Genomic DNA, 25,668 nt, shown 5'->3' with positions numbered 1-25,668 from the left:
GCTTCACTGCTATCCAAAAGCATAAAGCAATTTGGTGACCATAGCAACAGAGTCAACGACTTCTTTCTATGCAAACACTGCCAGTCTACTGAATCATCCTAAGCAGAGCTCACATTAGCCATTAGGCTAAGTATGTTAAAAAGCATGGATCCGGCAAAATAAGGTTTCGTATTCCCTGAAAGCACATTGGATAAGAGCGTTACCTATTCCACCATCCTCTTATTGTGTGAAAAGGGGGCAGTGGCCATATATCCAGCTGTGAAACACACACACACACAGAGAGAGAGAGAGAGAGAGAGAGAGAGAGAGAGAGAGAGAGAGAGAAGCCCTGCACACAAGGCCATGATCCACAGCTGGCATTACTCAAAGTACATCTTTCTCCCTGACAGCAGCATGGAAGAATGCAGCAATGCCTTTTGCCACCTTTGGCTACTGCACCAGCTACAACTGTTCGTAGACTGGGCTAGACTAATTACTGCGGCGCATTCACTGGTCAATGCAAGTTTAGATAAGTACAATACACTTTGTTTGGGGCTGCCCTGAAAACTACCACTAATGCAAAATGCAGTAGTTAGGGTGCTAAGTGGGGCATCCTACTGTGCACATTCTACCACTCTTTAAATATGATTTTAAAGCAGCATAAAATAACAAACAATTTATCAGCAAATCAAAACTGGGGTTGTGTGCACTTGTGGCAGCCATCCTGCTTTTCTGTGCCTACAACAGCTCTTCTCAGCAAGTTTCCAGCTGACTGGATGCTATGAGTGACATTCAATGGTGTTTTGCTTAGAGTAGGCCCATTAAAATTAATGGACCTAACTTATCCAAGTTAAATCATTTTAAGGGTTCTGCTCTGCATAAAACATGGCTGAATACAAAACCTAAACTTTTATACAATGCAAGCTTCAATACAGGTTGAACAGGGGCTTACAAAATTGTCATTTCTGTTTGTGGTGCACACCAAGAGCATTTCCAACGGCAGAGAATAACCACCATGGGCACAGAAAACTGCAGCCACCACCAGGTGCCAATTATAGTTACCAGCTAAGTACCAGCTGCAACACACCGCATGGGAAGGTAAGAACAATATCACAATCTGGGATTCTGACAAACTGATGACAAAGAGATTGCTGGCAGTTCTAAACTTCCAGGTTCTAGTGAAAATGTCCTAAAGCAATGAACAACTTCCTCTATCTCTGGTCCAAAGCCATGGTACACTTTTTGGGGTGGGGACCAGGCCGGCCCACCCATGAGGCAAGGTGAGGCAACCACCTGAGGCAGCAGAATCCAAAGGGAAAGCAAATCCCAATGTAGATATTTATTCCCCACCTGTCCCCAGTGTAGATATTCGCTCACACCTTCTTCCCTGGCAGGGAGCAGGACATAATTTTGTGGTTCTCCTCAGGTGCCAGAATGTCTTGGGCCAGCCCTGGGTGGCGATGAGCTGTTCAACTGACACACTGAAACTCAGTATATCTATTTCAGACAGTAACTTGCTGTCGCTGTCATGGATAGCATGGCAGTCTAACAGCTACTGATGCAAAGCCAGCGTTCAAAGGGGGAAAAGATGAAAGGAAATACAGTATGGGAGGTTTTCTCTCTCCTTTGTTCTCTTCAATGGGCCCGTGGAATGAAATGTGTAAATCTAGTCCCTTGACAGAGGTTGAAAAATGTGAACACCATCACATTAATATACTGTCCCTTGCAGGAGCCTATAAATATATCAGTTACACAAACTACAAGAATTTGGTGCTGGACTCAACTTAGCCCTTTAAAAATTATTCACTTGGAACCAGAATGAGATACAGCCTACAGCAAAACCAAGCAGGAGGGTATTTCTTTATTTTAAGAGATTAGCAGTGTCACTTTCCAAGCATCTATACTGACAGCCACCCTTCCCAACAGACAGCATTATTTATATGAGTGTTAGCCTGTTGTCCTGGAGTACAGCTCCTTTGCCAAGCAAAGGGGGCATCAAACAACTCAGGTCTGCTGTAGAGTTTCCTATTTCTATCATTAATAAAGGCAGAGAACAGCTGGCAGTGAGCCAAACTAATTATAAGTTACCTTGACCTTCTGAGGGTAGTTAAGCACAGCTCATAATTGGTCTAGCTTTTCCAAGCCAGATGAACTCATTTTCAAACCTGCCTCAGTTTTGAAATTCTGATCTATACTTTCTCAAAATAGCACAAACACCCATTCAAATTCTTTGCTTACTTTTTCTTTATACAGCATGATCAATGTTAGCAAACCAAATACAATAAATCCCTATCCCAAGGGGTTTTAGTCCCTTAAATTTAAAGGGAACTAACAGATGGACAACTAAAACAGATCCTGTGAGCCCATAGGGTTGCAGAGAGACTTCTACTCCAAGGATAGAAGGATAAACACTTGCCATCCATTACTCAGTAATCTAAAGGTCTTACTGTCCTTTCTACATTTTAACATATATCTTACAACAGTCAATCTTGTTTGGAAATCTATGTGGGAACATGGACAGCCTATATTAGGATTGATAGTTATTCTTAATGTAAACCAACATAGTTTCTTTTCTCTTACACACACACACACACACACACACACACACACACACGGGATGAAACAGGAAAGCTAGAATAGAAGAAGCAAGGGTAACAAAGATAAATGCAGTTACACACACATGCCTTGCAAGTCTATCCCTTCACAAGCAGGGAGTTACATGCACACTATGGTCCTCATGAACACATGTGTACACACACAGCTTCTGTTTTCACTGGATTCCATTGGAGCTAACTGGAGCTTCCTTCCCAGTGTAAACAGCTTCTGGGGATATCAATTAGAATGAAAAAAGTTAAGATAGCAGCTCTACACAAAAAGTTTAATTTGCTCACTCACAGCTATTTACACTATTTTTTTCCAAGTGTGCATGTAAATTGCATTCATGCAAATTTAATACATCACATCAAGTTTGGCCCTTAGCCTTGATAACACCTGGGCACGCATACCAGTGTGTTCACTGCAGATGTACATTCTGAGAAGAAATTAAGGAGCAGTGTCCCATTTCTCTGCATCTCTGCTCCAGGTAGATACCACTAACGCCCTCATCCATGTAATTAAGTTTGTCAGAAAACAAAAGAGCGGGGGAAGACACCTGTTGCCATAACAATGAATGGTTCCGTCTCTGCACCCCACCAAATATACACACAAAATTCCAAGAGAGTTGGTGAGGAAACATAATTACTGTAGAAAGGAACAGTCAACACACATAACACTTATCTGTAAACATCTAGACAACAGTCACCCTTTTTCCTGCTTCCTTGGGAAGGCTGGCACTCTGCTGTCCCGTTCAGGTGGTGTAACAAAAAACTTAACCAAGCACAAGGCCCTGAACCACTCAAAGCCACTTCAGAGGTTCATTCATCAGGTGAATAGGAATGAGAACCCTCACTAATCAAAATCACCATTCCCATAGTGGAAACCCTTTATGCAAGAACTGAACCCACTTCAGAATTGGTCAATCATGGGCCAACTTGGGAATACAACATGATGTCATCAACATGGTAGACCTAGCACCACACACTCCCACAGCCAGCACTTTGTGTACTACAAAGAATGTCTGAAAGGGCTTTCATTACATTTAGGAACCTATCCATTCCTCTTTTCAAATGTAGACTTTCTTTGATCACCCTCTTGTTCTTTGCAGAAGGTTTCTGTTTCACCCGAAATTCAACAACAGGTGGAACATAAATAAACAAGAGTGCAAGACGAAAAGCCTTCCAATCTAAGCCTCTTTCCCAACCATTATATACCACACTTTGTTCTGATTCCTTACTCTCAAAGGGCCCTCAAGCCAGTCATGGCTGAGGTATGTGAAGCCATAATGGCAAATACACTGGCTTAATCATGTTTGTCTGTCATTCTTTCCTCCATTTTCCCTGCAGAAAATAAACTATTGTGAGATGGGAGCTTCTACCCCTGTTATCAAGGGCTTATCCCTGCAGTGTGTATAACTGAACAGATTGCACAAGCCACCTTTGCTTCGACCTTTTGCTTCTTTACAATAAAGACCTGGATTTGAGAGGCTCCTCACAAGGCCGTTCTCACAAATGCAGTTCTTATACAGATCAGGCTGTAGGAAGCTACTGTTTACAAAACTTCACCTGTGCAAAGCAATAGTATTTAGGAAAGGGGCTAGAGTAGTGATTCCTAAACTATTCCCCCCACCCATAGAACATTTTAAAATTGTTGCTGATCTTGTTGGATCTCTTAATGATTTTTCTGCTGTTCAAGCAGCTGCAATGCACTGTGCTGGATGCTATACAATTTTTACTTTTTATGTCTTATATTGTGTGTTATTCAATTTGAATTCTATAGAATACAAATTTCAATACAGTGGTGCCCCGCAAGACGAATGCCTCGCAAGACGAAAAACTCGCTAGACGAAAGGGTTTTCCGTTTTTTGAGTCGTTCCGCAAGACGAATTTCCCTATGGGCTTGCTTCGCAAGACGGAACGTCTTGCGAGTTCTTGCGAGTTTGTTTCCTTTTTCTTAAAGCCGCTAAGCCGTTAATAGGGTTGCTTCGCAAGACGAAAAAACCGCAAGACGAAGAGACTCGCGGAACAGATTAATTTCGTCTTGCGAGGCACCACTGTACAACAAACAAATTGCAATACAAAGTGCTTCCATATTAGGTGTCTGGTGTAGAATTACCATGCTTCCTTCACTCAGTTTACAGGGTATCCACAGAATATCGTTATCCAACTATTGCCATGTTCCCTGTCATTGTATGTTCTCTGTGGCTCTTCCCATGCTATCAGTCCACAGAAAGGTGCCTCCAGACTGTCACAGTTTTGTGGGAGGGATTCAAGTGTATACTGTAAATTTAGGTTTGTGCAATTCAAGCACTCAGAAACAAGTCTGCTTTCTAAGTACCTAACTTTTAACAGCTAAAAAGGTGATGGAGATCTACACTGAAAAGTGTGGGACAACAATTGACAGGAAGATGCACAAGCTTGGTGCAAGCAAATCAGGAAGAAAGCTCAACAAACAGAAGAACAGCACAGGTGCAGAAATTCTTAGCACCACTCTTCCATCAGTTTCCAAGGGTCAGTTTTGACATGGAAAGTGACACATGGGGCAGAAAAACCTATCACAGTCGTTACAACTTTGGCTGTGGGCACCATTTTATAGCCCCATTTGTTTATCTTTCATTAGCTGTGTGGAGAGCTCCTACCTCTGTGGCCACAATGCCAGGGATCCCACTCCCTCAGCCTCACTTAACTACATTTTTAATTCCTTTGCTGCCACCAATTCCCTCACAAGGCTTTACAACCTCCTAGTACTGTAAATCTCCATCTCTGCAAAACCTGTCACCTAGCAACCACTGCTAAACAGGCTTGTAACATCATAAGGCCTCGTGGCAGTTACAGAGGTCACCGAATAGATCTTCCTTTAAAACAGGCTTCCTCAACCTCAGCCCTCCAGATGTTTTTGGCCTACAACTCCCATCATCCCTTGCTAGGGATGATGGGAATTGTAGTCTCAAAACATCTGGAGTGCCAAGGTTGAGGAAGCCTGCTTTAAAACAATAACAAACAAACATTATATATTCTCCATAAGCATTAAAACGCTTTTCCTGGTATTTTTAAAGCACTATAGTGCTATATCTGATGCAGTCACACAAATTAAGAAATAATTTTAAGAAACTGTTTCTAGTCACTGTCATAAACCACACTGCTAAAATAAGCAGTGATGGGTAAAGGCTTTGACACAAGGAAGGGATGGTCTTACCTTAGAATTAATGCTCTGGCTGCCATGTAGTGCCTGTGAAGGACCATGGCACCCATGAAATTGCAAGAGAAGGGAGCGGGATGTGCTGCTGTGTGCACACCTCCAGTCAATGTGCAATAGCCCTGCTGTTTGTGGAGGTCAGGTAGGAGTACACCTTAAGTGTTTAGCTTAGGAGACCTTCCTTCCTTCCTTCTGATAACCTTAACCTAAAGACAAATGGTTCAGCAATAAAAACATTTCAGCACACATACACACACACACTGCTTCTGCAGTTCAGTCTTGCATGCATACAGGCACAAGTACAATTTTGGATGCTTTCTGTATGACACCAACCATGATATCCAGTGCCTTCCAATTGCCGGATGAAAGAATTGCCATCCAGTCATCTGCTAACCCAAAAGATTAAGTGGATTCTGACAGGCAGAGTTTTCCAAGAACCTGCTGACTTAGTTGAACTCTACTGGCCTATATGCAGAAATTGTTCTGGATGTTAGCTTAACAGGAAGCACCTATGATAGATTCAATTTGTTTCCATTAGGGAGGATCAATTAATCTTTATTATGAATAGCAAAAAGTGCAACTCTTGCTCGTGGCCTCCTGGCTAGTGCTTCATTCTGTATACTGTATTAAGCCTCCTCAAGCCATGTGTCAAATATCCTCATGCAGAGTGGACTGCATTTGAATCAAGTACCATAATAATGCATGCTTACAGAAAGAGTAAAGGATGAAAACTGTCATCACATATAAACCCCTAGGGTATAAACCAATTCCAGAGACATCCATCACAGTTATTCGTGCTTAAGATTCAGGATTCTGATTTCACACCAAGATGTAAATTATGAAAAAGGGGTCAACAGTCAGTTCTTCAACCAGTGTGTTTCCTCCAGCCTTGCTATTTGAACAGAAATAGGGCATGCCAGCAAACTGAACACTAGTTTGGCCATCAATCTTGTGCCTTTCCCATCGTGCCTGCAGAACTCAGAGCTCGGCACTGGAGAAGAATCAGGATTTCATGTGGCAAGGCCAATTCCAAACCAATGCCCACAGTTCATATATATTTTGCAGGAAGAAGGAAGGTGCAACTACCTCAGAACTCTGAACTAAAGAGTCAAGCAGTCTGTCAGCCACCACTGAAGAAACTATATGCTTACAAACACACACCAGCTGAAAGTCCTTGTGCAGCTTCAATTACTCTCAATGGAGGCAAAATTATTCCACCTGTAGTCCCTTTTTATCTATGTCTGTCTGTTCTCTAAACAGGTGCTAAGTGCCAGTGCTGTTCATGCAGAGTCACAATGAAAAAAGGTATAATAGTTACATATCAACCAACACCCAAGAGGAAAAGTCTGCCTTTTCCTTGATTATTATTTCATTTCTCTTTACTATATCACTCTGAATCTGCCCTAATGAACAAATAAAGGCAGTGTTGTTCAGTTGTATTAAATTCCTGTTAATTCACAGCAATCCTCAAAGCATCTTGTAATAAATCAAGGGAGGACAGGAGAGATCGCTCAAAGCAAAAATAAATAAATAAAATAAACCCACCCCAGAATAGAACAATTTTAAAACAGCATCTGTATAAGCATTTACCAATCTAGCACAAAAGTTTTCAAGAATGAAGAGGTTTCCAGTGATTCCAAAAATGCTATGAAAATAACCACCTGGAGCATTTCTTAATGGAAAGGGAGAATATAAATGTAACCAGTTAACAAGTATGGAATCCCTAAATGAAGAATTTCATTTAGAAATTCTATGTTTTGCTAGAAGTCACAGTCGTGATATGAGCCTCACTACTTTGTCTTAATTTTATCCCATTTCATAGAGCAATTATGAAGAAATTTCCATGCCACACAAGACTCAAGCTTGAAGCGTCTAGTGCTCCATTCACAACTATTTTCATGGCCCTCTCAAATGCACTAGTAGAAGACAAGGGCTTTTACAGCTACTGTTGATAAAAAAGCAAAAGAAGAAATGTGATTATGGGTATATTTTGCCGTCTAATATAGAGGTTGCCAAAAGATGAACACCAAACTAGCATTTGCAGCAGTTAATGAAAGATTTTGCCAAAAACAAAACAAAACAAAAAAACCACTACCTAACCACCAGAGAACATATTTCCCTGATATATTTATAAGGCTGTATCAAAAGCAATTGCCTTTCTACCATTAAAGCATATTAACTCAACCAAGTTTTAGAGATCTGATAATATACACTTATTGTTCTGGCAAGACAAAACAACACAATCATATGTATGACACAAACAAGGCAAACTCATAAAAGTCAGTGGTGCTTACTCCCATGTAAGTGTTGTAGGATGGCAGGCCAAAGTATTATGCCTGAAAGCTTATTTTTAAGAGCTAGATATTCAAGAATCTACCATGTCTTTTGGAATGAACTTTAATTTGTCTACATTAAATAAGTTCCAATCCCTTCACCACTGAAATGATGTGTGTTTTGTAGAAAATTATTCAGTGGCCTAAATTGATTGGGGTCCAATTTAGCATGTTGATTTAACTTAGTGGAGAAAATTGAAAGAATTATCCAATGTTATTTTTACAAGCTGTATAAACACCTCAGTTTTCTCTAATTGCCCAAAGTATATGAAATGAAATATTCAGTTATGGGGAAAAATCAGCAGAACATATGAAATGCCCAGTCCTATACAAGCCTACTCAACCAACAGCATTTATTCATATATGGTAGTTTTAATGTAGTTTAATTTTGTTTTTACTTACATAATTGTGATCCTAAAATATTTACAATTCAACAGTTCCTTTATATAAATTAAATACAAGAGAAAATGGCACTAAATTGTTAATATACTGATTTTAACACGCCCAAATAGTTATGCAATTATATGCTTCCAAGAAATAGGTCACCTGAAAACAAAGTTAATTATAACTTTGAAACTGCCCAATCTGGTACCATATCCATTCATGACGCTACGGGTTAATTTTGTGATAAAGCAATGCTTTTTCACATAAGGATCCTTTTCCACAGAAAAATGCAGTAGTGAAAATGTTCCACCCCACTTATTCTCATTAGCATTTATTTTAGTGCATCTATTTACAGGTTTTACAATCCAGTGTTCAGATAACATGCAAAGGAGAGCGATGGGGATGGGGAGCCTATTGGTCTTCTTGTGGAGACCTACTTGTATCAGGTTGTATCCATAAAAACCCCATGGGCATTTTAGAACCCTGGAAAAATCAGAGTGATAATGCACAGGGAGATTCTCCACAAGGAAACACTCCACAAGGTCACCCTCCATGAGCTATGTGGGACAACAACTAAGGGGGAAGAGTTAGTATACTTATCCCTCCTGTCCGTCCGTCCCCAGTGTTCATAAAACATAGTTCATAATGCCTCCCTAGCACTTTTGCATCAGCAAAAACGGAACCCCCAAAGTATCTGGTCCCATCTAGTCTACTTTTGTGCTATTACAGTTTCATTTCTTCTATATTCCAGCCTGTTTTGCAAATTTATAACATCTAGGGTTGGACTATACTCCCTAAGCATGGTCCAAAAGTGTATGAGGCTGCCACATGGTTCTCTGTTCATAAAACTCTATCCTCTCATGAATGGACACAATTAAGAAAATCACTACGGTAATCTAAAAGATTTAGACTACCAGATTTTGTAAGAACTGCCATAAACCATACCGAATAGACCAATGTGTTCTCACTTACACTGGCCTCATCCACATATAATGGTAACTCAAACTATGACTTATTTGGACCACATGAACACACCGGTTCTTGCTCCTTTCTAGTCCTTTTAGCACAGTGTGGCATGAAAGACTGAGCTCCCTGCTACTCGAGATCCATTCTTCTTATTCAGAGTGCAAGCAACTAAATAAACTTCACAAATATTCTTCACCAACCCACCAAAGACAAGCACCCTGGTCCATCTAAAAAAATAGACAGAAGTTGTGCTCTTTTCTTTCTTACATATCAGCTCTCTTAGAAATGCTTTAGTCGGCCTGGCAGAAGTTCCTGGATAATGGCTTTAGTGGGTGTTTAATAGTGGAACTACATAAATCCCATTAAAGCCATCAGAAGTAATGATGTGGCTGCACTGTCCACCTCTGAAAGGAGGCTGTGTTTCACTGTCTGTGACTTTTCTAATGAATGAGGAGAGTCAGAGATCTGTCAGGGTTTGAACGTTAGCACTTGAGTACACAAAATGGCAAGTTCACTCCAGGTCTATGCCAAATGGACAAATGTTTACAAAAGTACATGCAGACAACGGTATTTTTGAGAAGTTTCATCTACATTGAAAATTGGCTGCTTCTTTTTGATGGAGACACAAAATTCTTTTGGGGGAGGGGATCCAAGTGCCTAGAATTTCATTTTTCCAAAAACAAACAAAGCCTGTTCTGAGGTCATTTTTTTAATAATGACTGCCACCATAAAAATGTCTGCCTCCTTCGTCACACACTGGGGGCTACTGCTAGGGTGGGCATCAGCTGAATGAATATCTGCAGGAAAGGTGCAAATGAGAACAGCCAGAGTGGGCACAGGACCCATAGAGCAGCTCATTTTTTCCAAGAGTTGCAGTACAGTTATTTTTAAACCTCAACTGCTAAGAAATATGTTTTTACAGATGGATTTCTTTCTTTTTTCCCTTCCTTTTTGATGAGCACGTCTTACAAAAATTCCAAAGATGTTTTATTTGAATGCACATCCAAATGTCCCATGTTTTTGGGGGGTACGGCAGGTAGGGGAGAAACAGATATTAGACATACGCGGGTTTGTTATTAATCAGAAGCAAGTCTCACTGGATTCCAACGTTACGTGACTAACTGCCAAGGAGGGATGGGAGCGAAAGATTGGGTTCAGATAGTATCTAAAGGCAAATCTACCCAGTTCGCTCTTTGCAAAGCACAGTGACCCTTCAAATTGCAGACTTCTCCAAATTATGCAATGCAGTTCTCTAGAACAAGCAATGTGTACTAAGGTAAATGCATATACAGCTGCATATGTTAGTGAACATGTACACAAATAAACATTTTGGAAAATATAATTAAAGAAATATGATTTGCAGAAATATGTACGTAAGGCAAAACTGCATATGAAAATGTATATTAACAGAAACTCACACTAAAATGCTGGTCAATTTTCATGAGGACTTCAAAAAAACAATTCATAAACTGTTGCGGAAATGTGGAGAACTCAACTCAAAATTGGAAAAATGAGAAAGAGAGAAACCATAAGTGACAGATTTGCCCAGCCCTAAAAAGGTAAAGGTAAAGGACCCCTGACAGTTAAGTCCAGTCGCAGACGACGCTGGGGTTGTGGCGCTCATCTCACTTTACAGGCCGCTTCTGGCACTATGGAACACCAAAACCAGAGAAGTGCATGGAAACGCCATTTACCTTCCCATTGGAGCGGTACCTGGTTATCTACTTGCACTTTTTGGCATGCTTTCAAACTGCTAGGTTGGCAGGAGCAGGGACCGAGCAACAGGAGCTCATCTGTCGCGGGGATTCGAACCACCAACCTTCTGATCGGCAAGGTTTAGACTCAGCGGTTTTGCCCAGCCCCAATCCCAAGTAAATTTGCTGACTAATGAGTGAAACCATTCAAACAAACAGAATCTGGGGGCTTTTTATGAAAGAATCTGTTCTCAAATTACTGAGATAATTTCACAAAATTTTGGTCGAATCAATTTTGTTCTTCTCAAAGTCTCTCCTGCAGATTTTGATCATTGATCAGGGTTTAGGGGAGACTGTCCTTTCATTTTCTGCTATCCATCCCCTTCCAACCCTGCTAAGAGAACATTTTAACACCCTTTGGCCTCCTCTTAGCCATCTTGGATTCAAGATGGGATCAGAGGAAGGAGTACCCAACCTACAGAAATCAAATGCTGTTTCCTGAAACTGGAGGCAAGCAGTATTTGCTAAAGACTTCCGATCTGTCATACCAGCAGTTGGAAGGTAAGGATTTCCCATTGTTTATTGTGGGAGAACCTCAGCTGAATTTAGGCAATGTGCTACACAGAAACAGTTGAACTCCTTTAAGTACTGACTGTGTGTGTAGCTTTTTCCCCAGCCAGAACTCAAGAGAATTCTGTTCTGGCACCTCTCAGGTGGGCACCATTGCCATTATCAGAGAACAACGGAGGCATTCATGGAGAGTTCCGGCACCCCTTTTTCAAGAAAAACAGGAGTGTGTATGTACATTTTCAGTGTACCTTCTGTATTCAGGTAATACACTTGAGGGTTTGCAGATGTCCTTGTTAAAAGAGAAAACTGGGGAGGAGAGAAAGCTAAAGGACTCTCACAGAATACCTCAGAGAATGTTCCACATCTGTTTCATAATGGTATCTTTTCATGTTTGGATCTGGCTGCACTAAGTGTGCCGTCAATTGCTCTGTGGGGGTTTTCTGTTTATAGTCTAGTTTATCACTTGATGGTTAATGGATTACAGAGCACAGATTCACACTTAAGCTCCCTCCTTATAGCCCCTGATACAATGGATCAAAAAACCACCATTTAATATAGCCATAATATTTGTCAGAGCCTATTGAATGCCTTGGAGCCTTCCACTGTAATAAAATGCATGGAGTGCGTGCATGTTTTTGAATGTATGCATGCTGGCTGTCACCTACTCTGTACTAGATTTCTCCTTTTGGGGCAGATACCTTCCATCTACATTGCCTTTATCTCAAGCCAGCCAGGCATATTTCTCTCCTGGAAATAATGTGCAAACTTCTGTTTACCAAACCTCTCATTTTGATCTAGCATTCTGCAAGACATTGCAGCCTTCTGCTCAGATGTTGAGCCCCATCCCTAGTACAGGGGGACATGCCTCTTCAATTTTCTCTCATTATCATTTTCGTATGTCAGCTGTTCTACTGCCAACATGCTGTTTCTATTAGATTTCTCTCCCCCTCCCTTCCTCCTTACTAGCCTACTTCATTTTGGAGGAGTCATTCTTTTTAGAGAGTCTGTAACTGAGACCTAAGCATGATCTGTATAGAGTGTTATTCTTGTGTGTGACAGTACCTCCACATTTTTTGCTGCCCATGGTAACCATTTTGTGCTAGTATCCATAGCACTTTTATCAAGATATGAGCACCAGCATCTCACTTCTCATAAAAAATGTGCTAGATACAAATCTTCAGAATTATCTTCAAACAACCCTTTATCTTTTAACCTAGAGGTGAACATAGGAAGCTGCCTTATACCGAGTCAAACCACTGGCCTATCTAGCTCAGTATTGTTGATACCAAGAGCAGCTCTTCAGGCAGGATTCTATCCCAGCCCTACGATGCTAAGGATGGAACCTGGGACATTCTGCATATGAAAGAGATGCTCTACTACTGAGCTATGGCCCTTGAGGAGTTTAAGATGACAAATTTTTAAGGGAAACACCCAGTTTAGAGATACAATCTGGTACAGACAAAAAGACACCATAACACCACTCACACTGGCTTTCAAAGAGCTTTTGGCTAAAGCAGTACTTTGAAACAAGGGCTGGGAAGTATAATGTGGGGGTGTGTTATCAATTTTAGACCATGGGGTTGGAAGGCTGCCATCACTGCTGTCAGAACTTCAAAAGGCAAGAGGGCTTTTAACTACAGTGGTGCCTCGCAAGACGAAATTAATTCGTTCCGCGAGTTTTGTCGTCTTGCGATTTTTTTCGTCTTGCGAAGCACAGGGTCGGGAAAGTTTTGGAAAAGCTTCAAAAATCACCAAAGTCTTTAAAAACCTCAAAAAAGGCTACCACACCGAGTTCTATGAGTTGCTCCTCGAAGTCAAGTCGCAACTGTATTAACGGTGTTAAGAAAAAGGAAACAAACTTGCAAGACGTTTCCGTCTTGCGAAGCAAGCCCATAGGGAAAATCGTCTTGCGAAGCAGCTCAAAAAACAAAAAACCCTTTCGTCTAGCGAGTTTTTTGTCTTGCGAGGCATTCGTCTTGCGAGGTACCACTGTAAAGGTTTTTGGACCCCTTTCTTGAATGTTCAAGATTGCAAAGAGAAGGCTTTTCCCCCAAATACTAACTGCCTTGAAAAATAGGTTCATATTTATATCCCACCTATCAATCTGTTATGAACTACAGCAGCCAACAGAAGAAATACAGAACCACAACTGGCCTAAACTGTTCCAAATGCAGGACAGAACGCCACCTATGAACCAGATGGTTTGAGTCCCAGACTTGAGCTGGCATTTGTAGGACTTACTAGAGATTATAATGCTGTCAAGTTTTGGCAAAAGTATTATTTTCAGTTTAGGCCTTCAGAGGAAAGAAACCATACAGAAAACACAGAAAAGAGAACTGCTGCCATTACAACACTGCTGCTGTCCAAAGACGCTGGTCAACTTGGCACCCCATATCATGTCCATTATTTAATATCTGACCTCATTTTATTCTAGGCCTAGTTCTGTCTTATCACACCTCGGCCTACAGCCCCTGCTCCATTCCATTCTATTGTTTCCAGTTGGCTAAAGCCAAAACTAGTAGGACTGAAAAATTTGAAATTAATATGAGTCTAACAGATTGCAAAACAGTATTTAGGGGACACTTTCCCCATAGATTCTACTAAATGTTTAAAAAATTGCTTCATAACTGGCAGAAGTACTTATTTTCAAAATCACAAACTGCGAGTGCTGCCTTTAAAGATACATCACCTTCTTTCACATACAGAAGGAAATGACCATTCTAATGTTGGTCTACATCTGTAAGTCATCTTTAAAAAAATGCTTCTTGCTTCAGAACCAAGTTATGTAGCCACATTCAGGAGTAAATGTAAAACATAGGAAGCTGCCTTATATAGAGTCAGGCCATTGGTCCATCTTGCCCAGTATTGTCTACATTGACCAAGCCCACAAAAACAACAACTGAGAAGCAGATGAGGTTGCCTGGACAAGAGGAACGCACCAGGGCTGGATGGGGTGCCCATGTTGCTCTCTGCCTGGAAGCTGCTTCAAGGACCCCTTTCTATCCCAACACCTTTTCCTGCTGGAGATCCTGGCAGATTCCTTCCACCGACAAAGCAGGTGTTCTAGTGTTGAGCCAAGGGGACGCTCCAGGTGTTGCACGAAGACTCCAACGCCTGATAGGTGATTTTTGCTCCCCCACCCATGGGCCTACACTGCTAGCGGGGGCCAGTTTTGCCAGCCCCTGGGTATGCCTCTGCTGGTCAACTAACTGCAATTTCTTCAATCAGGTGACAATTCCAGGCTTTACAAAGAACTACACATTAAGAAGATGGCAGGAACCCTCAGTGCAAATGTCACATCCATTTTGGGGTGGCCTGATCTTGCAGGGGAAGGCAAGTGAACAAGCAATGCCACTTACGCTTTCAGCCACCACCACACAGCCCCCATTAATCCTAAATTTCAGCCTCTGTTGGCTCTGGTTCTTTGAGTTCTTGACCCATGGCTCCCATTTGGCTCATGTTCCCAGCCTCATGTTCCAGTGCTTTCCCAACTTCTTCAATTTAATAGTGGCTCGCCTCCAATCAGCAATTGTCAGCGCAACCTCAACCCTGCCATCTCCAAATTAAGCTTCGTTCTCTGAGCTCCCAGTAGCTGACCTGGTAAAGCATCTTGCAATTTTAGATGCACAGACCATTCCTGGCTCTCAGCATTATGTTATCATTAGCTTATACATTTCATTAATGCAACATATATCATCTTGTATTGATGCAAAGAGGTAAATAAGCGCAAAACATGCCCTTTTCAGGAAGGAACAATTAAAAGCTTTCCTTTCCAGGTCTTCGTTTTCGATGCTGGATTGCTCACTGCCTGGAATAATCAGCTACTCTGTAATTTGGTGCAGAGTTTTATAACACCATGATCAAAAGCCATTACACAAACAATCCTCCCCAAACTATTTCTTTGACAATTTCCAGGCGCCGTTACATTTCACTTCATCTTAAAAGCCACCTTGTGAGCATTAGGAACAGAGCAATTAGCTATTTTATGCTTACAGGCTTAGAATCACACAGCAGGTGAGAATCTGATCATCTACTAATCTAGTCCACTGTACTGAGCCTGGTTCCCTTCTGCGTTAATCTACATCCACCTCCATGCAAGAAAGGTTACATCCGCATCATGCATCTAAAGCACTCTTATACCACTTGAATGATTGTGGCACACACACACACCAAGAATCTTAGGGACTGTAGTTTGTTCAGGGTGCTGACCTTACAGAGCTATAACTCCCAGCACCCTTAAACAACGATGATTTCGCCATCCAATGGCATGGATTTATAAGATGGACACAAGACCTGATGACAACAACAAAGACACCACAGACAAATGGTGAAATCTGGAAAGACTTGTTAGGATGGAAAAACAATTGTGAATATACATATTCTATACACAAGCTCATTATCATGCAATGGAAAATGAATGCCGGCCTATATTTTTGTACCTTCACTATTTTTTATTGTTAGTGTTAGACTCGTTTGCATGAAAAACTTAAATTACTTGTTTTTAAAAACAAACAAGCATGAACTACAGTTTCCAGGATTTTTATGACTGTTAAAAGTGCCATTAGAATAATTAAAATGTATGGTATAACTGTAACCAAAACTGAATGTCACCCACACAACAATTTTGGGTGTGTGGGCAAACAAGGCACCTTGTGCTAGAGGCACCTGTACAGTTTAACAAAGTTTAGACTATAGCTAGTTTAGACTATTTGCATCCTGACATCTTCAAGGGAAGTTTCTCTCACCCCAACCGTATTGTGAAGGATCAAATTCAAACAGCAGACTATGCTACGTGGATTCCCTGCTCTTGATTTACATCAGTAGCAGCCAGGACTGAAGAAACCCATTGAATCCTCATGGCCTCAATTCATGCAGCAAGTTCTGCTTCATGACATGGCTAGAACAATGCACAATTGCCACAGGGTGCCAATCCCCACTGCAAAAATAATGATCAGACGGGTGCACAGTAACAGCAGCTGTGAACTGAAATCACCCGTTGTCACAGCTTAAAAGTTCCCTCACATGTATGTGCAACAGACACTACTTTCCGAAAGTACAAGACTGGAGAGCATGTTGACACTAAGGAACCATTGCTCCATGTTATAAATTCCTACACAGAGAACAACTTCATGCAGAAATTTGTCTTTACCTAGTACAAACCACAATATACTTTGCCCAGCTCATACCACAGAACGCAATAAGCTCACATGCACCAATGCAGGGTCATAAGACATAATGACATGCAGGTAATACACCAATATCTGCACATGCCTTCCATGTGACCATTTTGTAACATGTAAAACAACCTGTACTTACCCCAAGCTATGAGCCACATATCTATTTACGAGTGAATTGACAGTTGTCAGTTCAATACTAGCATACCTTTCCTAGGATTCAGTCCAAGGCAACGATCCATAAATGTTGTGCAGGTGCTTGACGAATGTCTGGAAGCAATACTAGGTTGACTGAGAGCCAATAATCTGAAGCTGAATCTCAGTAAGATAGAAATGCTGTAGATGGTGGTTCTCATGTCCCGAAATTAGGTAGTCATCCTGTTCTGGAGAGGATTGCACTCCTTCTGAAAGATCAGCCTGGAATTCCAGCCTGTGTTTCACTTTGTCACTATACCCTCAGTGGCAAGGAGTGCCTATTCCTTGAAATGATTCAATCAATCAATCATTTTAATTGAGCATGGTTTTGGCTTTGGAAAGGCAGCATACAAAGTGGACAAACAACATATAAAAAACTACATTACTGCAAACACAGAAAAGCAGACATAAACAAAAAGCAAGACATCAAAAAGCAAACAACCAAACTGAACCACTTCTACACAAATCTTAAAATCCGAAATAAATATACAAAAAATGAACAGCAACAACCTCCCCCAACAAAAATCCCCAACCAATACCTCAGTCCAAGATTCTGTTCAACAGCCTCAGCTTTTGCAGCTGGAGTCAGTCAGGGCTCTGCCCTCCCAGGCCAGGGGGGAATTGGCCTGCAAGGCACAGAGCAGGTATTCCAGGACTCACAGCCTGGTCACCATGATCCACACTCTTTACGGAGCTTTACAGTGCCCCCACACTGACAAATTTTAAAATGGACTTTGAAATCCACCTCCAACTGCTTTTAACTGACATTTTAATGCTCTGTATTCAATGGCTGCCTTGGAAAAAAATGCCCTTGTTTCTACTGAAACTGATATTTAATGATATAAACAATTTTCTGCTGCTATCATAATATTTTCAGATGGCAGTTTTATGGGTTACAATATTTCATAGTGAAATGTTATCTTAAAGTATTGTGAGTCAACTTGGGAGGGTTAACTCTGGAAGAGTGGCTTGTAAAGAAGTAAATTATCACCTGCCTTCCCCCTACCTCCAGCCACTAGTCACAATGAAACCAAAGGCCACAAAATAGTAGAAGGCACTTGTAGAATTCAGCCCCTCTCAGCAAGCCTCCCCCCAAAGCATATCACCTGTACTGCCCATTACCCTAGGATGAACAGCTGGACTTGTCAGATTCTACTAACACTACAAAAATAAAGCAAAGTTATTCACAAACTAACAGCAGCCACAATAGGGAATCCAAGTGCTACAGGTGACGGCATCTAGTTAGCATTTTCTCACACTTGTCAGAAACATTCTCCTTCCAGAGAAGGCAACTGAAGATACAGAAGCCCCCTTTTCTCACATTCCAAAAGCATGTACAATCTTTGGGACCTGCCACAAAATACTTCAGCTGTTCCACAGCCCCTCCCACCTTCACATCCTGCTCGTGGGCTTTCCAGAGACATCTCGTTGACCACTGTTGGAAACCACTGTTGGAAACGGCTGGATCATTGATCTAATCTTGCAGGCATCTTCTTATGTTCAGTTCAAGAATTAAATACTCTGCCAAGTCAGCTCTCTTAGCAAAATGCTTGGGGTTTCTTGTCATCTGAACGCCAGCTCAGATACAAAGACGAGAGACACATTAAGTAAATAAAAAGACCCAGTGCAATGACCCAACAGCAGAAATGCATTCTTTTATCTGGAAGAGGAAATAGGAAAGAGAAGTCTTGGATGATCAAAATGAGTGAACATCGGAAAGAGTTTTGGAGCAGCCCATAGCAATAAAAGGTTGAAGGATAAGGGATGAGGCCACATTCTGTGAACCATATTACAGACCCACTGGTATATAGAGCAGGAGATGTCCAAAACTTGCCATGGGTGATAGCAAATGCTGTATAATGTAGGACAGGTATAGCTCAACTGTGATCATCCCAGCCCACTGCCTGGGACTCCCAACCAGTTCTGGTTAGCCACCTCTGATTTAGGACAACTTGCTGCAGGAACTGAAGCCCTCACATCAGGCCCACCAGCAAAACACCATCCATGTAGATCATGTGATCCTGACTCAAGCAGCAAGTTGCCTTCACAGTTAGCAAGTCCTGCCTCATGTACCCTGGGAACACCACTGTAAGCACTCCCCTTTGGTTGCCAACTGGCTCGTCTTCAACTGGGAGTGGCTATTTAGATCAAGAGCCAGCTTTACGGCAGAGCACCAGCCCCGAGTTAGTATGTACTGCAACTATTTAAATCCAGGGCACGATAATATGAAAATTGCCCAAATTATACACAAACGGCTGACAATTAGCATACAGCAGCATGTGTTGTGACAGTTGCATCACTGTTCAAAGCGAAGCACTTAAGACCGAAAATGCCGAATACAACAAACAGATACACAAGACCAAAGATCAATTCCCAGTCCCAAAAATACCCCATTTCAGAAGGTCTGACAATGATCCAAGAAGCAGAATGGATCTATTTAAAGTAGGGATGGGGAGCCTTAGGGCCAGGGGAGAAACAAGACCCTCCAGATCTCTCCATTCATAGAATGATAGCGTTGGAAGGGAACCCAAGGATCTTCTAATCCAACCTCATGCAACGCAGGAATCCATTCAGCTCTCAGGATTCGACCCATGTCATACCACCTGCCCCCCAGCCTTCCCTAGGCTGTGTCCATGCCCTCAAGTCATGGGTGTAGCCAAGAGGGGATAGGGAGGGGCAGCTGCCAACCCCATCAAGTAAATCAATACAAAATAACTACCGTATTTTTCTGTGTATAAGGCTAGGTTTTTTCATCAAAACCTTAGGTTTAAAATTGGAGTTCGTCTTATACACGGGTAGTGTTGAGGGGTGTTTTCTTAATTTGGAGTCCCAAAAAATAGGGGATGTCTTATACATGGGAGCATCTTATACACAGAAAAATACGGTAACTGAGGTTCTCCCCCAAAAAAAAACAACAACACAAAACCTGATACCCCTCCAACATAATTCCTGGCTATCCTCATGCCTTGAGTACTTTGGCAGGCTAGGATGTGCCCTTAAACTCTGATAACACTTTGGTTGCCTGAGTAGAGACATGGGGTAAAGACACGTCTGACTGTTGCATGGCTGGGAGCTGGAAAGGTAATAATCACCTCTGCTGCCCCGCCTCCTTCTGCCTCTGACCACGCCCATGGCTGGCATATAGAGTTGGGGTGGAAAAGGTTCCCCTCTCCTGCTTAAAAGCATCTGGGAGATGATGGGGTGGAACTCACCTTGAAGGTGACTCAACCAGTCTTAATTCTGCTGCTCAAAAGGGTTCCCAGGTTTTAATTCGGTGCTACAATTAATATTGTGCTTAGTGTGTACATTCTGATTATTTTTATTCAGAAGCTTTCCAAGTGTGCTCTGGGAAGAGGAAATAAATTTGAAAGTGTTTCTTCTCAATATAAAATTTAACTGTATTTAACAGAGGAAAGACCAGATCCCCATAGCTATCCCTAGTCTTAAAGCTACATAGCCCTTTTAGAACTCTCTCTCTCTCTCTCTCTCTCTCTCTCTCTCTCTCTCACACACACACACACACACACACACACACACAGGAAGGAACACTGCAAGCTACTCGACTACTAACAATGAAATAACCGCTGACTAAAACACAACATTATGGCAACAGCAGCAGATTAAGAAGTTTCCTGTAGGAACTACTACAGGATATCCAAGAACAATTATATGGGATAATATGTTCTCTTTCATTTTAATCTGTCAGATCTTGCCTCTATTGAAGTTAATGGGAAAATTTCCACCAACATGCAAGAGTTCCCAGATTTCATCCTGTCTATTTTGGCAAGGGATATCAAACTGCAGCCCTAGAGACTCAAATATCTGTAAAATGGTCTAGTCTAATGCCAACCTTCCCATCACAGAGGGTGATACCCAATGTTAATCGGAGTATGGATCTGCTCTGTTAGAGCCACTGAAATCAATACGCTTAAGTCATTTGATTGGGTGGGTCTATTTCATGTGTGACTTAGCTGGATAACATCCAAAACTCTTCATTACAAGGACTGTGGTGCTTACACAGATAGTCTTCTCTTGGTTTTACTTTGGTACTTCCATGCCTATATGTGTCATATGATTTTATTTACAGATTAAAATATATATATTTTAGTTTTATTTTATTATGTGAACATATACTGCATGAAACTAATATTTTCAAAGGCCACCCAATGACCATTTACTGAAGGATGGGCTAGAACGAATAACGTAATCGACACGCACCACCTTGAAAGTTGTTTTCTAGTACTTTATTAAGTCCTTACACACACACACACAATGTAATGTAGGCTTCCAAAAAAGCAAAACAAAATCTAACTACTTGATAATTAGCATACATATCGTCTTATGACATTATGTCACAATCACAGGAGGAGCACCAATGGTTGGTGCAGATGGTAGAGCTCACCATTAACTTTGCCATCAAACACCCCCACCCCCAAATCTTTTGCTGGCACTACTCACCATTCAGCACTGAACATGCACATGCAAAGCTAACCAGACTACTTGCCCTTTCAGCATCAGTCCATCAGTAATCCATGGATTAGCAAAACAGACGTAAACACTGATACTTCATGTCATGTCAGTCCCATAGTAAACACTACAATGTGTGGGGTGAAGTCCGCACCATGTTTCACGTTTATACTGCTAATGGGCTTTGATTTTATCAATGAATGAGAAGGAAGAGAGTTCTGTTTTTCTAAATGCTTGATAAAAACCAAGAATGCAATGTGGTGCGTGGGTTTTATGTTGCACTTCGCGGTGTTGCTTAACGGACAAGAGGAGAGAGATGAGGCTGTGGCAGAAACAACAGGCCGGATCCCACCAGATTAGAGCCGAACCTTCATCCAAGGGTGTGTCATCCCTAGGTACTGGTGTGGAAGCAGAACAGATACCCAAGCTTCCTTCCTCCCTGTGCAGAGCCTCCAGCACCGATCAGCTGAGATTGCTTGTCCTCAGCCCTACCCATTCCCCTGGGTTGTGTAACCTAAGAGCTAAGGAAGGCAACGAAAGGGGGGGGTGCTCTGTGTAGTTTTTAAAAATAAATAAAAGATAGGCTTAAGACACAGGCATATGAAGACATGCAGATGCTTTCCTCTTAAATGCTATTTGATGTGGTGTAAAAGGCACCACATCAAGAAGCATCATTCTACATATGGGAGATATACACACACACATATATATAAATCGACGCCTACATACTCCATCTATGCAAATGCATATCTAGCCAGCCACATACATATCGGTTATATACAGATGGGTGCCCCCGCCTACACCGAAATGGGGCTTTAATCGAAGGAAGGCACCATTTATCAAGCGATTTCGCGAGAAGGCTCCAGACCTCGCCGTGGTGAAGATTTCTTACTTTTCCTTTTTTTTTAAGTGAGGCTCTTACTCTGAACCGAGACTGCTAAAAAGCCACCATTCACACAACTGCAATGCAGCTTTTACTACCCCCACCGCGATTCCCACCCCCCACCCCACAACCGCACGACCTCTGCCGTCCACAAAAGCGAGCCATCGGCAGCCAGGGCTTGCTCGGACAAGGCAAGGGCTTTCACAATAAGATTAGCGGTGCATAATAAGATTTATAACAATGAAAATGGGAGGGCGGCAGGAGAGAAAGGAGGGGGGGAGGCTGGGGGAGGGGAGGAAAGGGAACCGGGTGAAAGTGAGAGAGAGAGAGTGAGAGAGAGAGAGAGAGAGAGAGAGAGAGAGAGGTACAGCTTCCACTCACCTTTTACTTGAGTTTCATATTCTGCTATGATCTCTTTGTCTTTCTTGAACTTTGCTTGAGATGACATCTTCGGGAAGATCTACCAAGATCCCAAGGATTATTTTTTTCCCCACCCTCCTCTCCTCTTATATTTTCTTTTAGGAGGAGCAGAAAGTCTCTCCCTCGGCTTGGTCTGCTCCGCCGGATCAGCTTTGCAGCCTTCTCCGTTTTTCACTTTGCTGCAAAGACAACACAGCTTCTCTTCTTCGCTCCCTTCCCCGGCATTTGCCTTCCGCGACCGGCGATCAAGCAGTAGCAGCTTCAGAGAAGAAGAGGAAGAAGAAGAACCGGGCAGATCCAATAATCTACAGCTATTGCCCTTGTACTAACAAGAGGAGTGAATGAAGCGCCGGGGGTGCGGGTGGGGGGAGAGAGGGAGGAGGAGGAGGAGGGTGTGTCACCTGCACCCAAGTAGCCTTCAAAGAGACGTTCTGTGTTGGAGAGGACAATTTAAAAAAAAGAAAGAGAAGGCGGCGATCCAATAAATCAATCAATAAATAAATACACAGCCAAGCCCTGGAAGCAGAGGAGGGGAGGGGCAGATCAGAGGAGAAAAAGCAGCAGCAGCAGCACACGCAAAGGTTCCTCCTTCCTTAGCATGCAGGCAAACCCAGAGCAAGGAGGAGCGGCGTGAAAAGCTCTCTGGCTGTAATCCAAGGGAAGGTCAGGTTGCAAACGGGGATCGCATCCCCGGCTCCGCCTCGACCCACAGACACACACGCCCCCCCTTTCCAAGCAGGCTCGAGGCTCCCGATGCCGAACGGGGAAGGTGACAGGCGGCGAGGGGTGGGGATGGGGGGGAGCGAGCGCCCGAAGTTAGTTTGGCTGCTGCGAATGCATTGGCTCCGCTCTGCGGCGCCGGTGCACGGAGCTGCTTTTGACTGCGGGCTTGAATTAAGTTCGCTCCACGTCACGCGCAGGCAAGGCCCCGCCTCCCGCATTTTGTAACAACGGGCACTTTGCAGCCTGCAGGGCGCTTCGGCTCACTGCAAGGGGCAGGGAAATCGGCAGCAGCCCCGCCAGCAAAGCAAAACAAACAAACAAAAACGTGCAAGCGGGGGGGGGGGGATCTGCGGGAGCAGTCCTGTCTCACAGCAGCGCCTGGCCTCCTCTCCTGCGGAAATAAAAGATTTGGAGGGACGGGTAAATTCGAGGCAAATTGGGTCTAGAATGATTTACATTTTAAGGAATTGACTTGATCTCACTATTTGACAGGATTTATTTTTTTTTAGCACCGAGCAACGTAACAGTTTCCAAGTAAGCTTCGTGCAAAGTTTAGGGCGAGGGGAGGGAGGGCGAAATCAAATTCTGTGTTGCTTTGCCCTATAGGTGGTTCCAGGTAGGAAGCTGCGATCGCAAGCAGTCGTCAGCTTTTCCGGGTGCACGCTTGGCACGTTAGCTTCCACACTGCTTGCTGCGGGTGGTTCTTGGCATTTTTTGTCCCGCCCCTCCATCCCTATTCTGGCAATGGGTGCCCACTATTGGCGCTGTAAGTTATTGACAATGCAGCAGATCCACAGTGCGGACGTGGGCATGCTTGCTGAGAAGTAAGCCCTGCAAAGTTTAGTGGGTCTTCCTTATTTCCTGTGTTACCTGACCAATCTGGTGCCAGAGGGTGTCGAAGAAATGCCTGATTTTGCGGAGCGAGGGGCTGCCGGGCCTTTGGCGTACCTCAGCTGGATGGATCTGGCCTGTGAAGCACAAGTTTACCACCCCTGGTAAATAGGCTAAAGAATGCAAAAAGGGTCGTGCTGGATCTAGCCAAAGACCCATTTGATCCCACAGGAAGCCCACAGGCAGAATTGCTGTCTTACAGTATAATCCTCAAAGTAAGCACCAGTGAATACAGTGCCACTTACCTCCATGTGAATAAGATTGCAGCCTTGCTTGCTATACCTATACAGTGGTACCTCAGGTTAAGTACTTAATTCATTCCGGAGGTCCGCTCTTAACCTGAAACTGTTCTTAAACTGAAGCACCACTTTAGCTAATGGGGCCTCCCGCTGCTGCCACGCAGCCACCGCACGATTTCTGTTCTCATCCTGAAGCAAAGTTCTTAACCCGAGGTACTATTTCTTGGTGAGCGGAGTCTGTAACCTGAAGCGTCTGTAACCTGAAGCGTATGTAACCTGAGGTACCACTGTATTGCACACAGAAAACTGAAGTTAAGAAACTGGGTGCTTCCAGACTATTGATATTTTGGGGTGGGATTCAATCACATACTGGTAAATAATGAGGTTTTGCAATTATACTCGATTAGGAGGTCTTGCACAGCAAAACCACTTCCCCAACAGGCTTTTGGTAATAAAGTGATGGGAAAACACACTGGAAAATGGGGGAATAACACTTGTTCGGACCCAATGTAATCTAGACTCCCCTCAAATAAATCAGGAAGAATGCTCATTAAGCTGGGCATCTGGAAGCACCCAGTGAATTACTTCAGGCCATATAATGAGTCCAAGGAAGAAGTGTCATTTGAACCCAGATGCAAGGGCAACCCTCTCTCCACTGGGACTACACACTTTCAGAAATTAATCATGTGCGACTCTTGTGCTTCCACAGTGATACACAGAAGTGAATTTCACTGTGTTTGATGGAATTTACTCCCTGCATAGGATTGCAGCCATGAGGACCTTTGTGTACACACCATACATTTAAAGTGCATTCACACTCCAAATGATCCTGGGTACAGTGGTACCTCGTGTTACGAACAGTCCTGCTTTCGAACGCTTCAGGTTATGAACCCCACAAACCCGGAAGTAGGTGTCCCGGGTTGTGAACTTTGCCCCGGGATACGAGCACAATCTGTTTTT

At 42.7% G+C, this 25,668-nt stretch overlaps 1 protein-coding gene across 4 annotated transcripts in view; it reads right to left on the bottom strand.

Moving 5' to 3' along the window:
- Nucleotides 1-23,737, bottom strand: part of SRGAP3 (SLIT-ROBO Rho GTPase activating protein 3) — a 185,674-nt gene extending 161,937 nt beyond the window's left edge. For 2 of the 4 annotated variants that reach the window (XM_028719316.2, XM_028719317.2), the window contains exon 1: nt 22,817-23,732. In XM_028719316.2, the coding sequence (XP_028575149.2) occupies nt 22,817-22,883 (67 nt within the window). In that variant the 5' untranslated portion in view covers nt 22,884-23,732. Of the gene's footprint in view, nt 1-22,816 lie in introns of all 4 variants that reach the window. The other 2 variants (XR_003705358.2, XM_077925000.1) reach the window with 2 other exon arrangements.
- Nucleotides 23,738-25,668: the final 1,931 nt, after the last annotated feature.

The sequence above is a fragment of the Podarcis muralis genome, chromosome 2 (assembly GCF_964188315.1).
Source record: "Podarcis muralis chromosome 2, rPodMur119.hap1.1, whole genome shotgun sequence".
Taxonomy (NCBI): Eukaryota; Metazoa; Chordata; class Lepidosauria; order Squamata; family Lacertidae; genus Podarcis; species Podarcis muralis.
The sequence above is the reverse complement of the archived record's forward strand: the minus strand, read 5'-3'. Positions and strand labels throughout refer to the sequence as shown.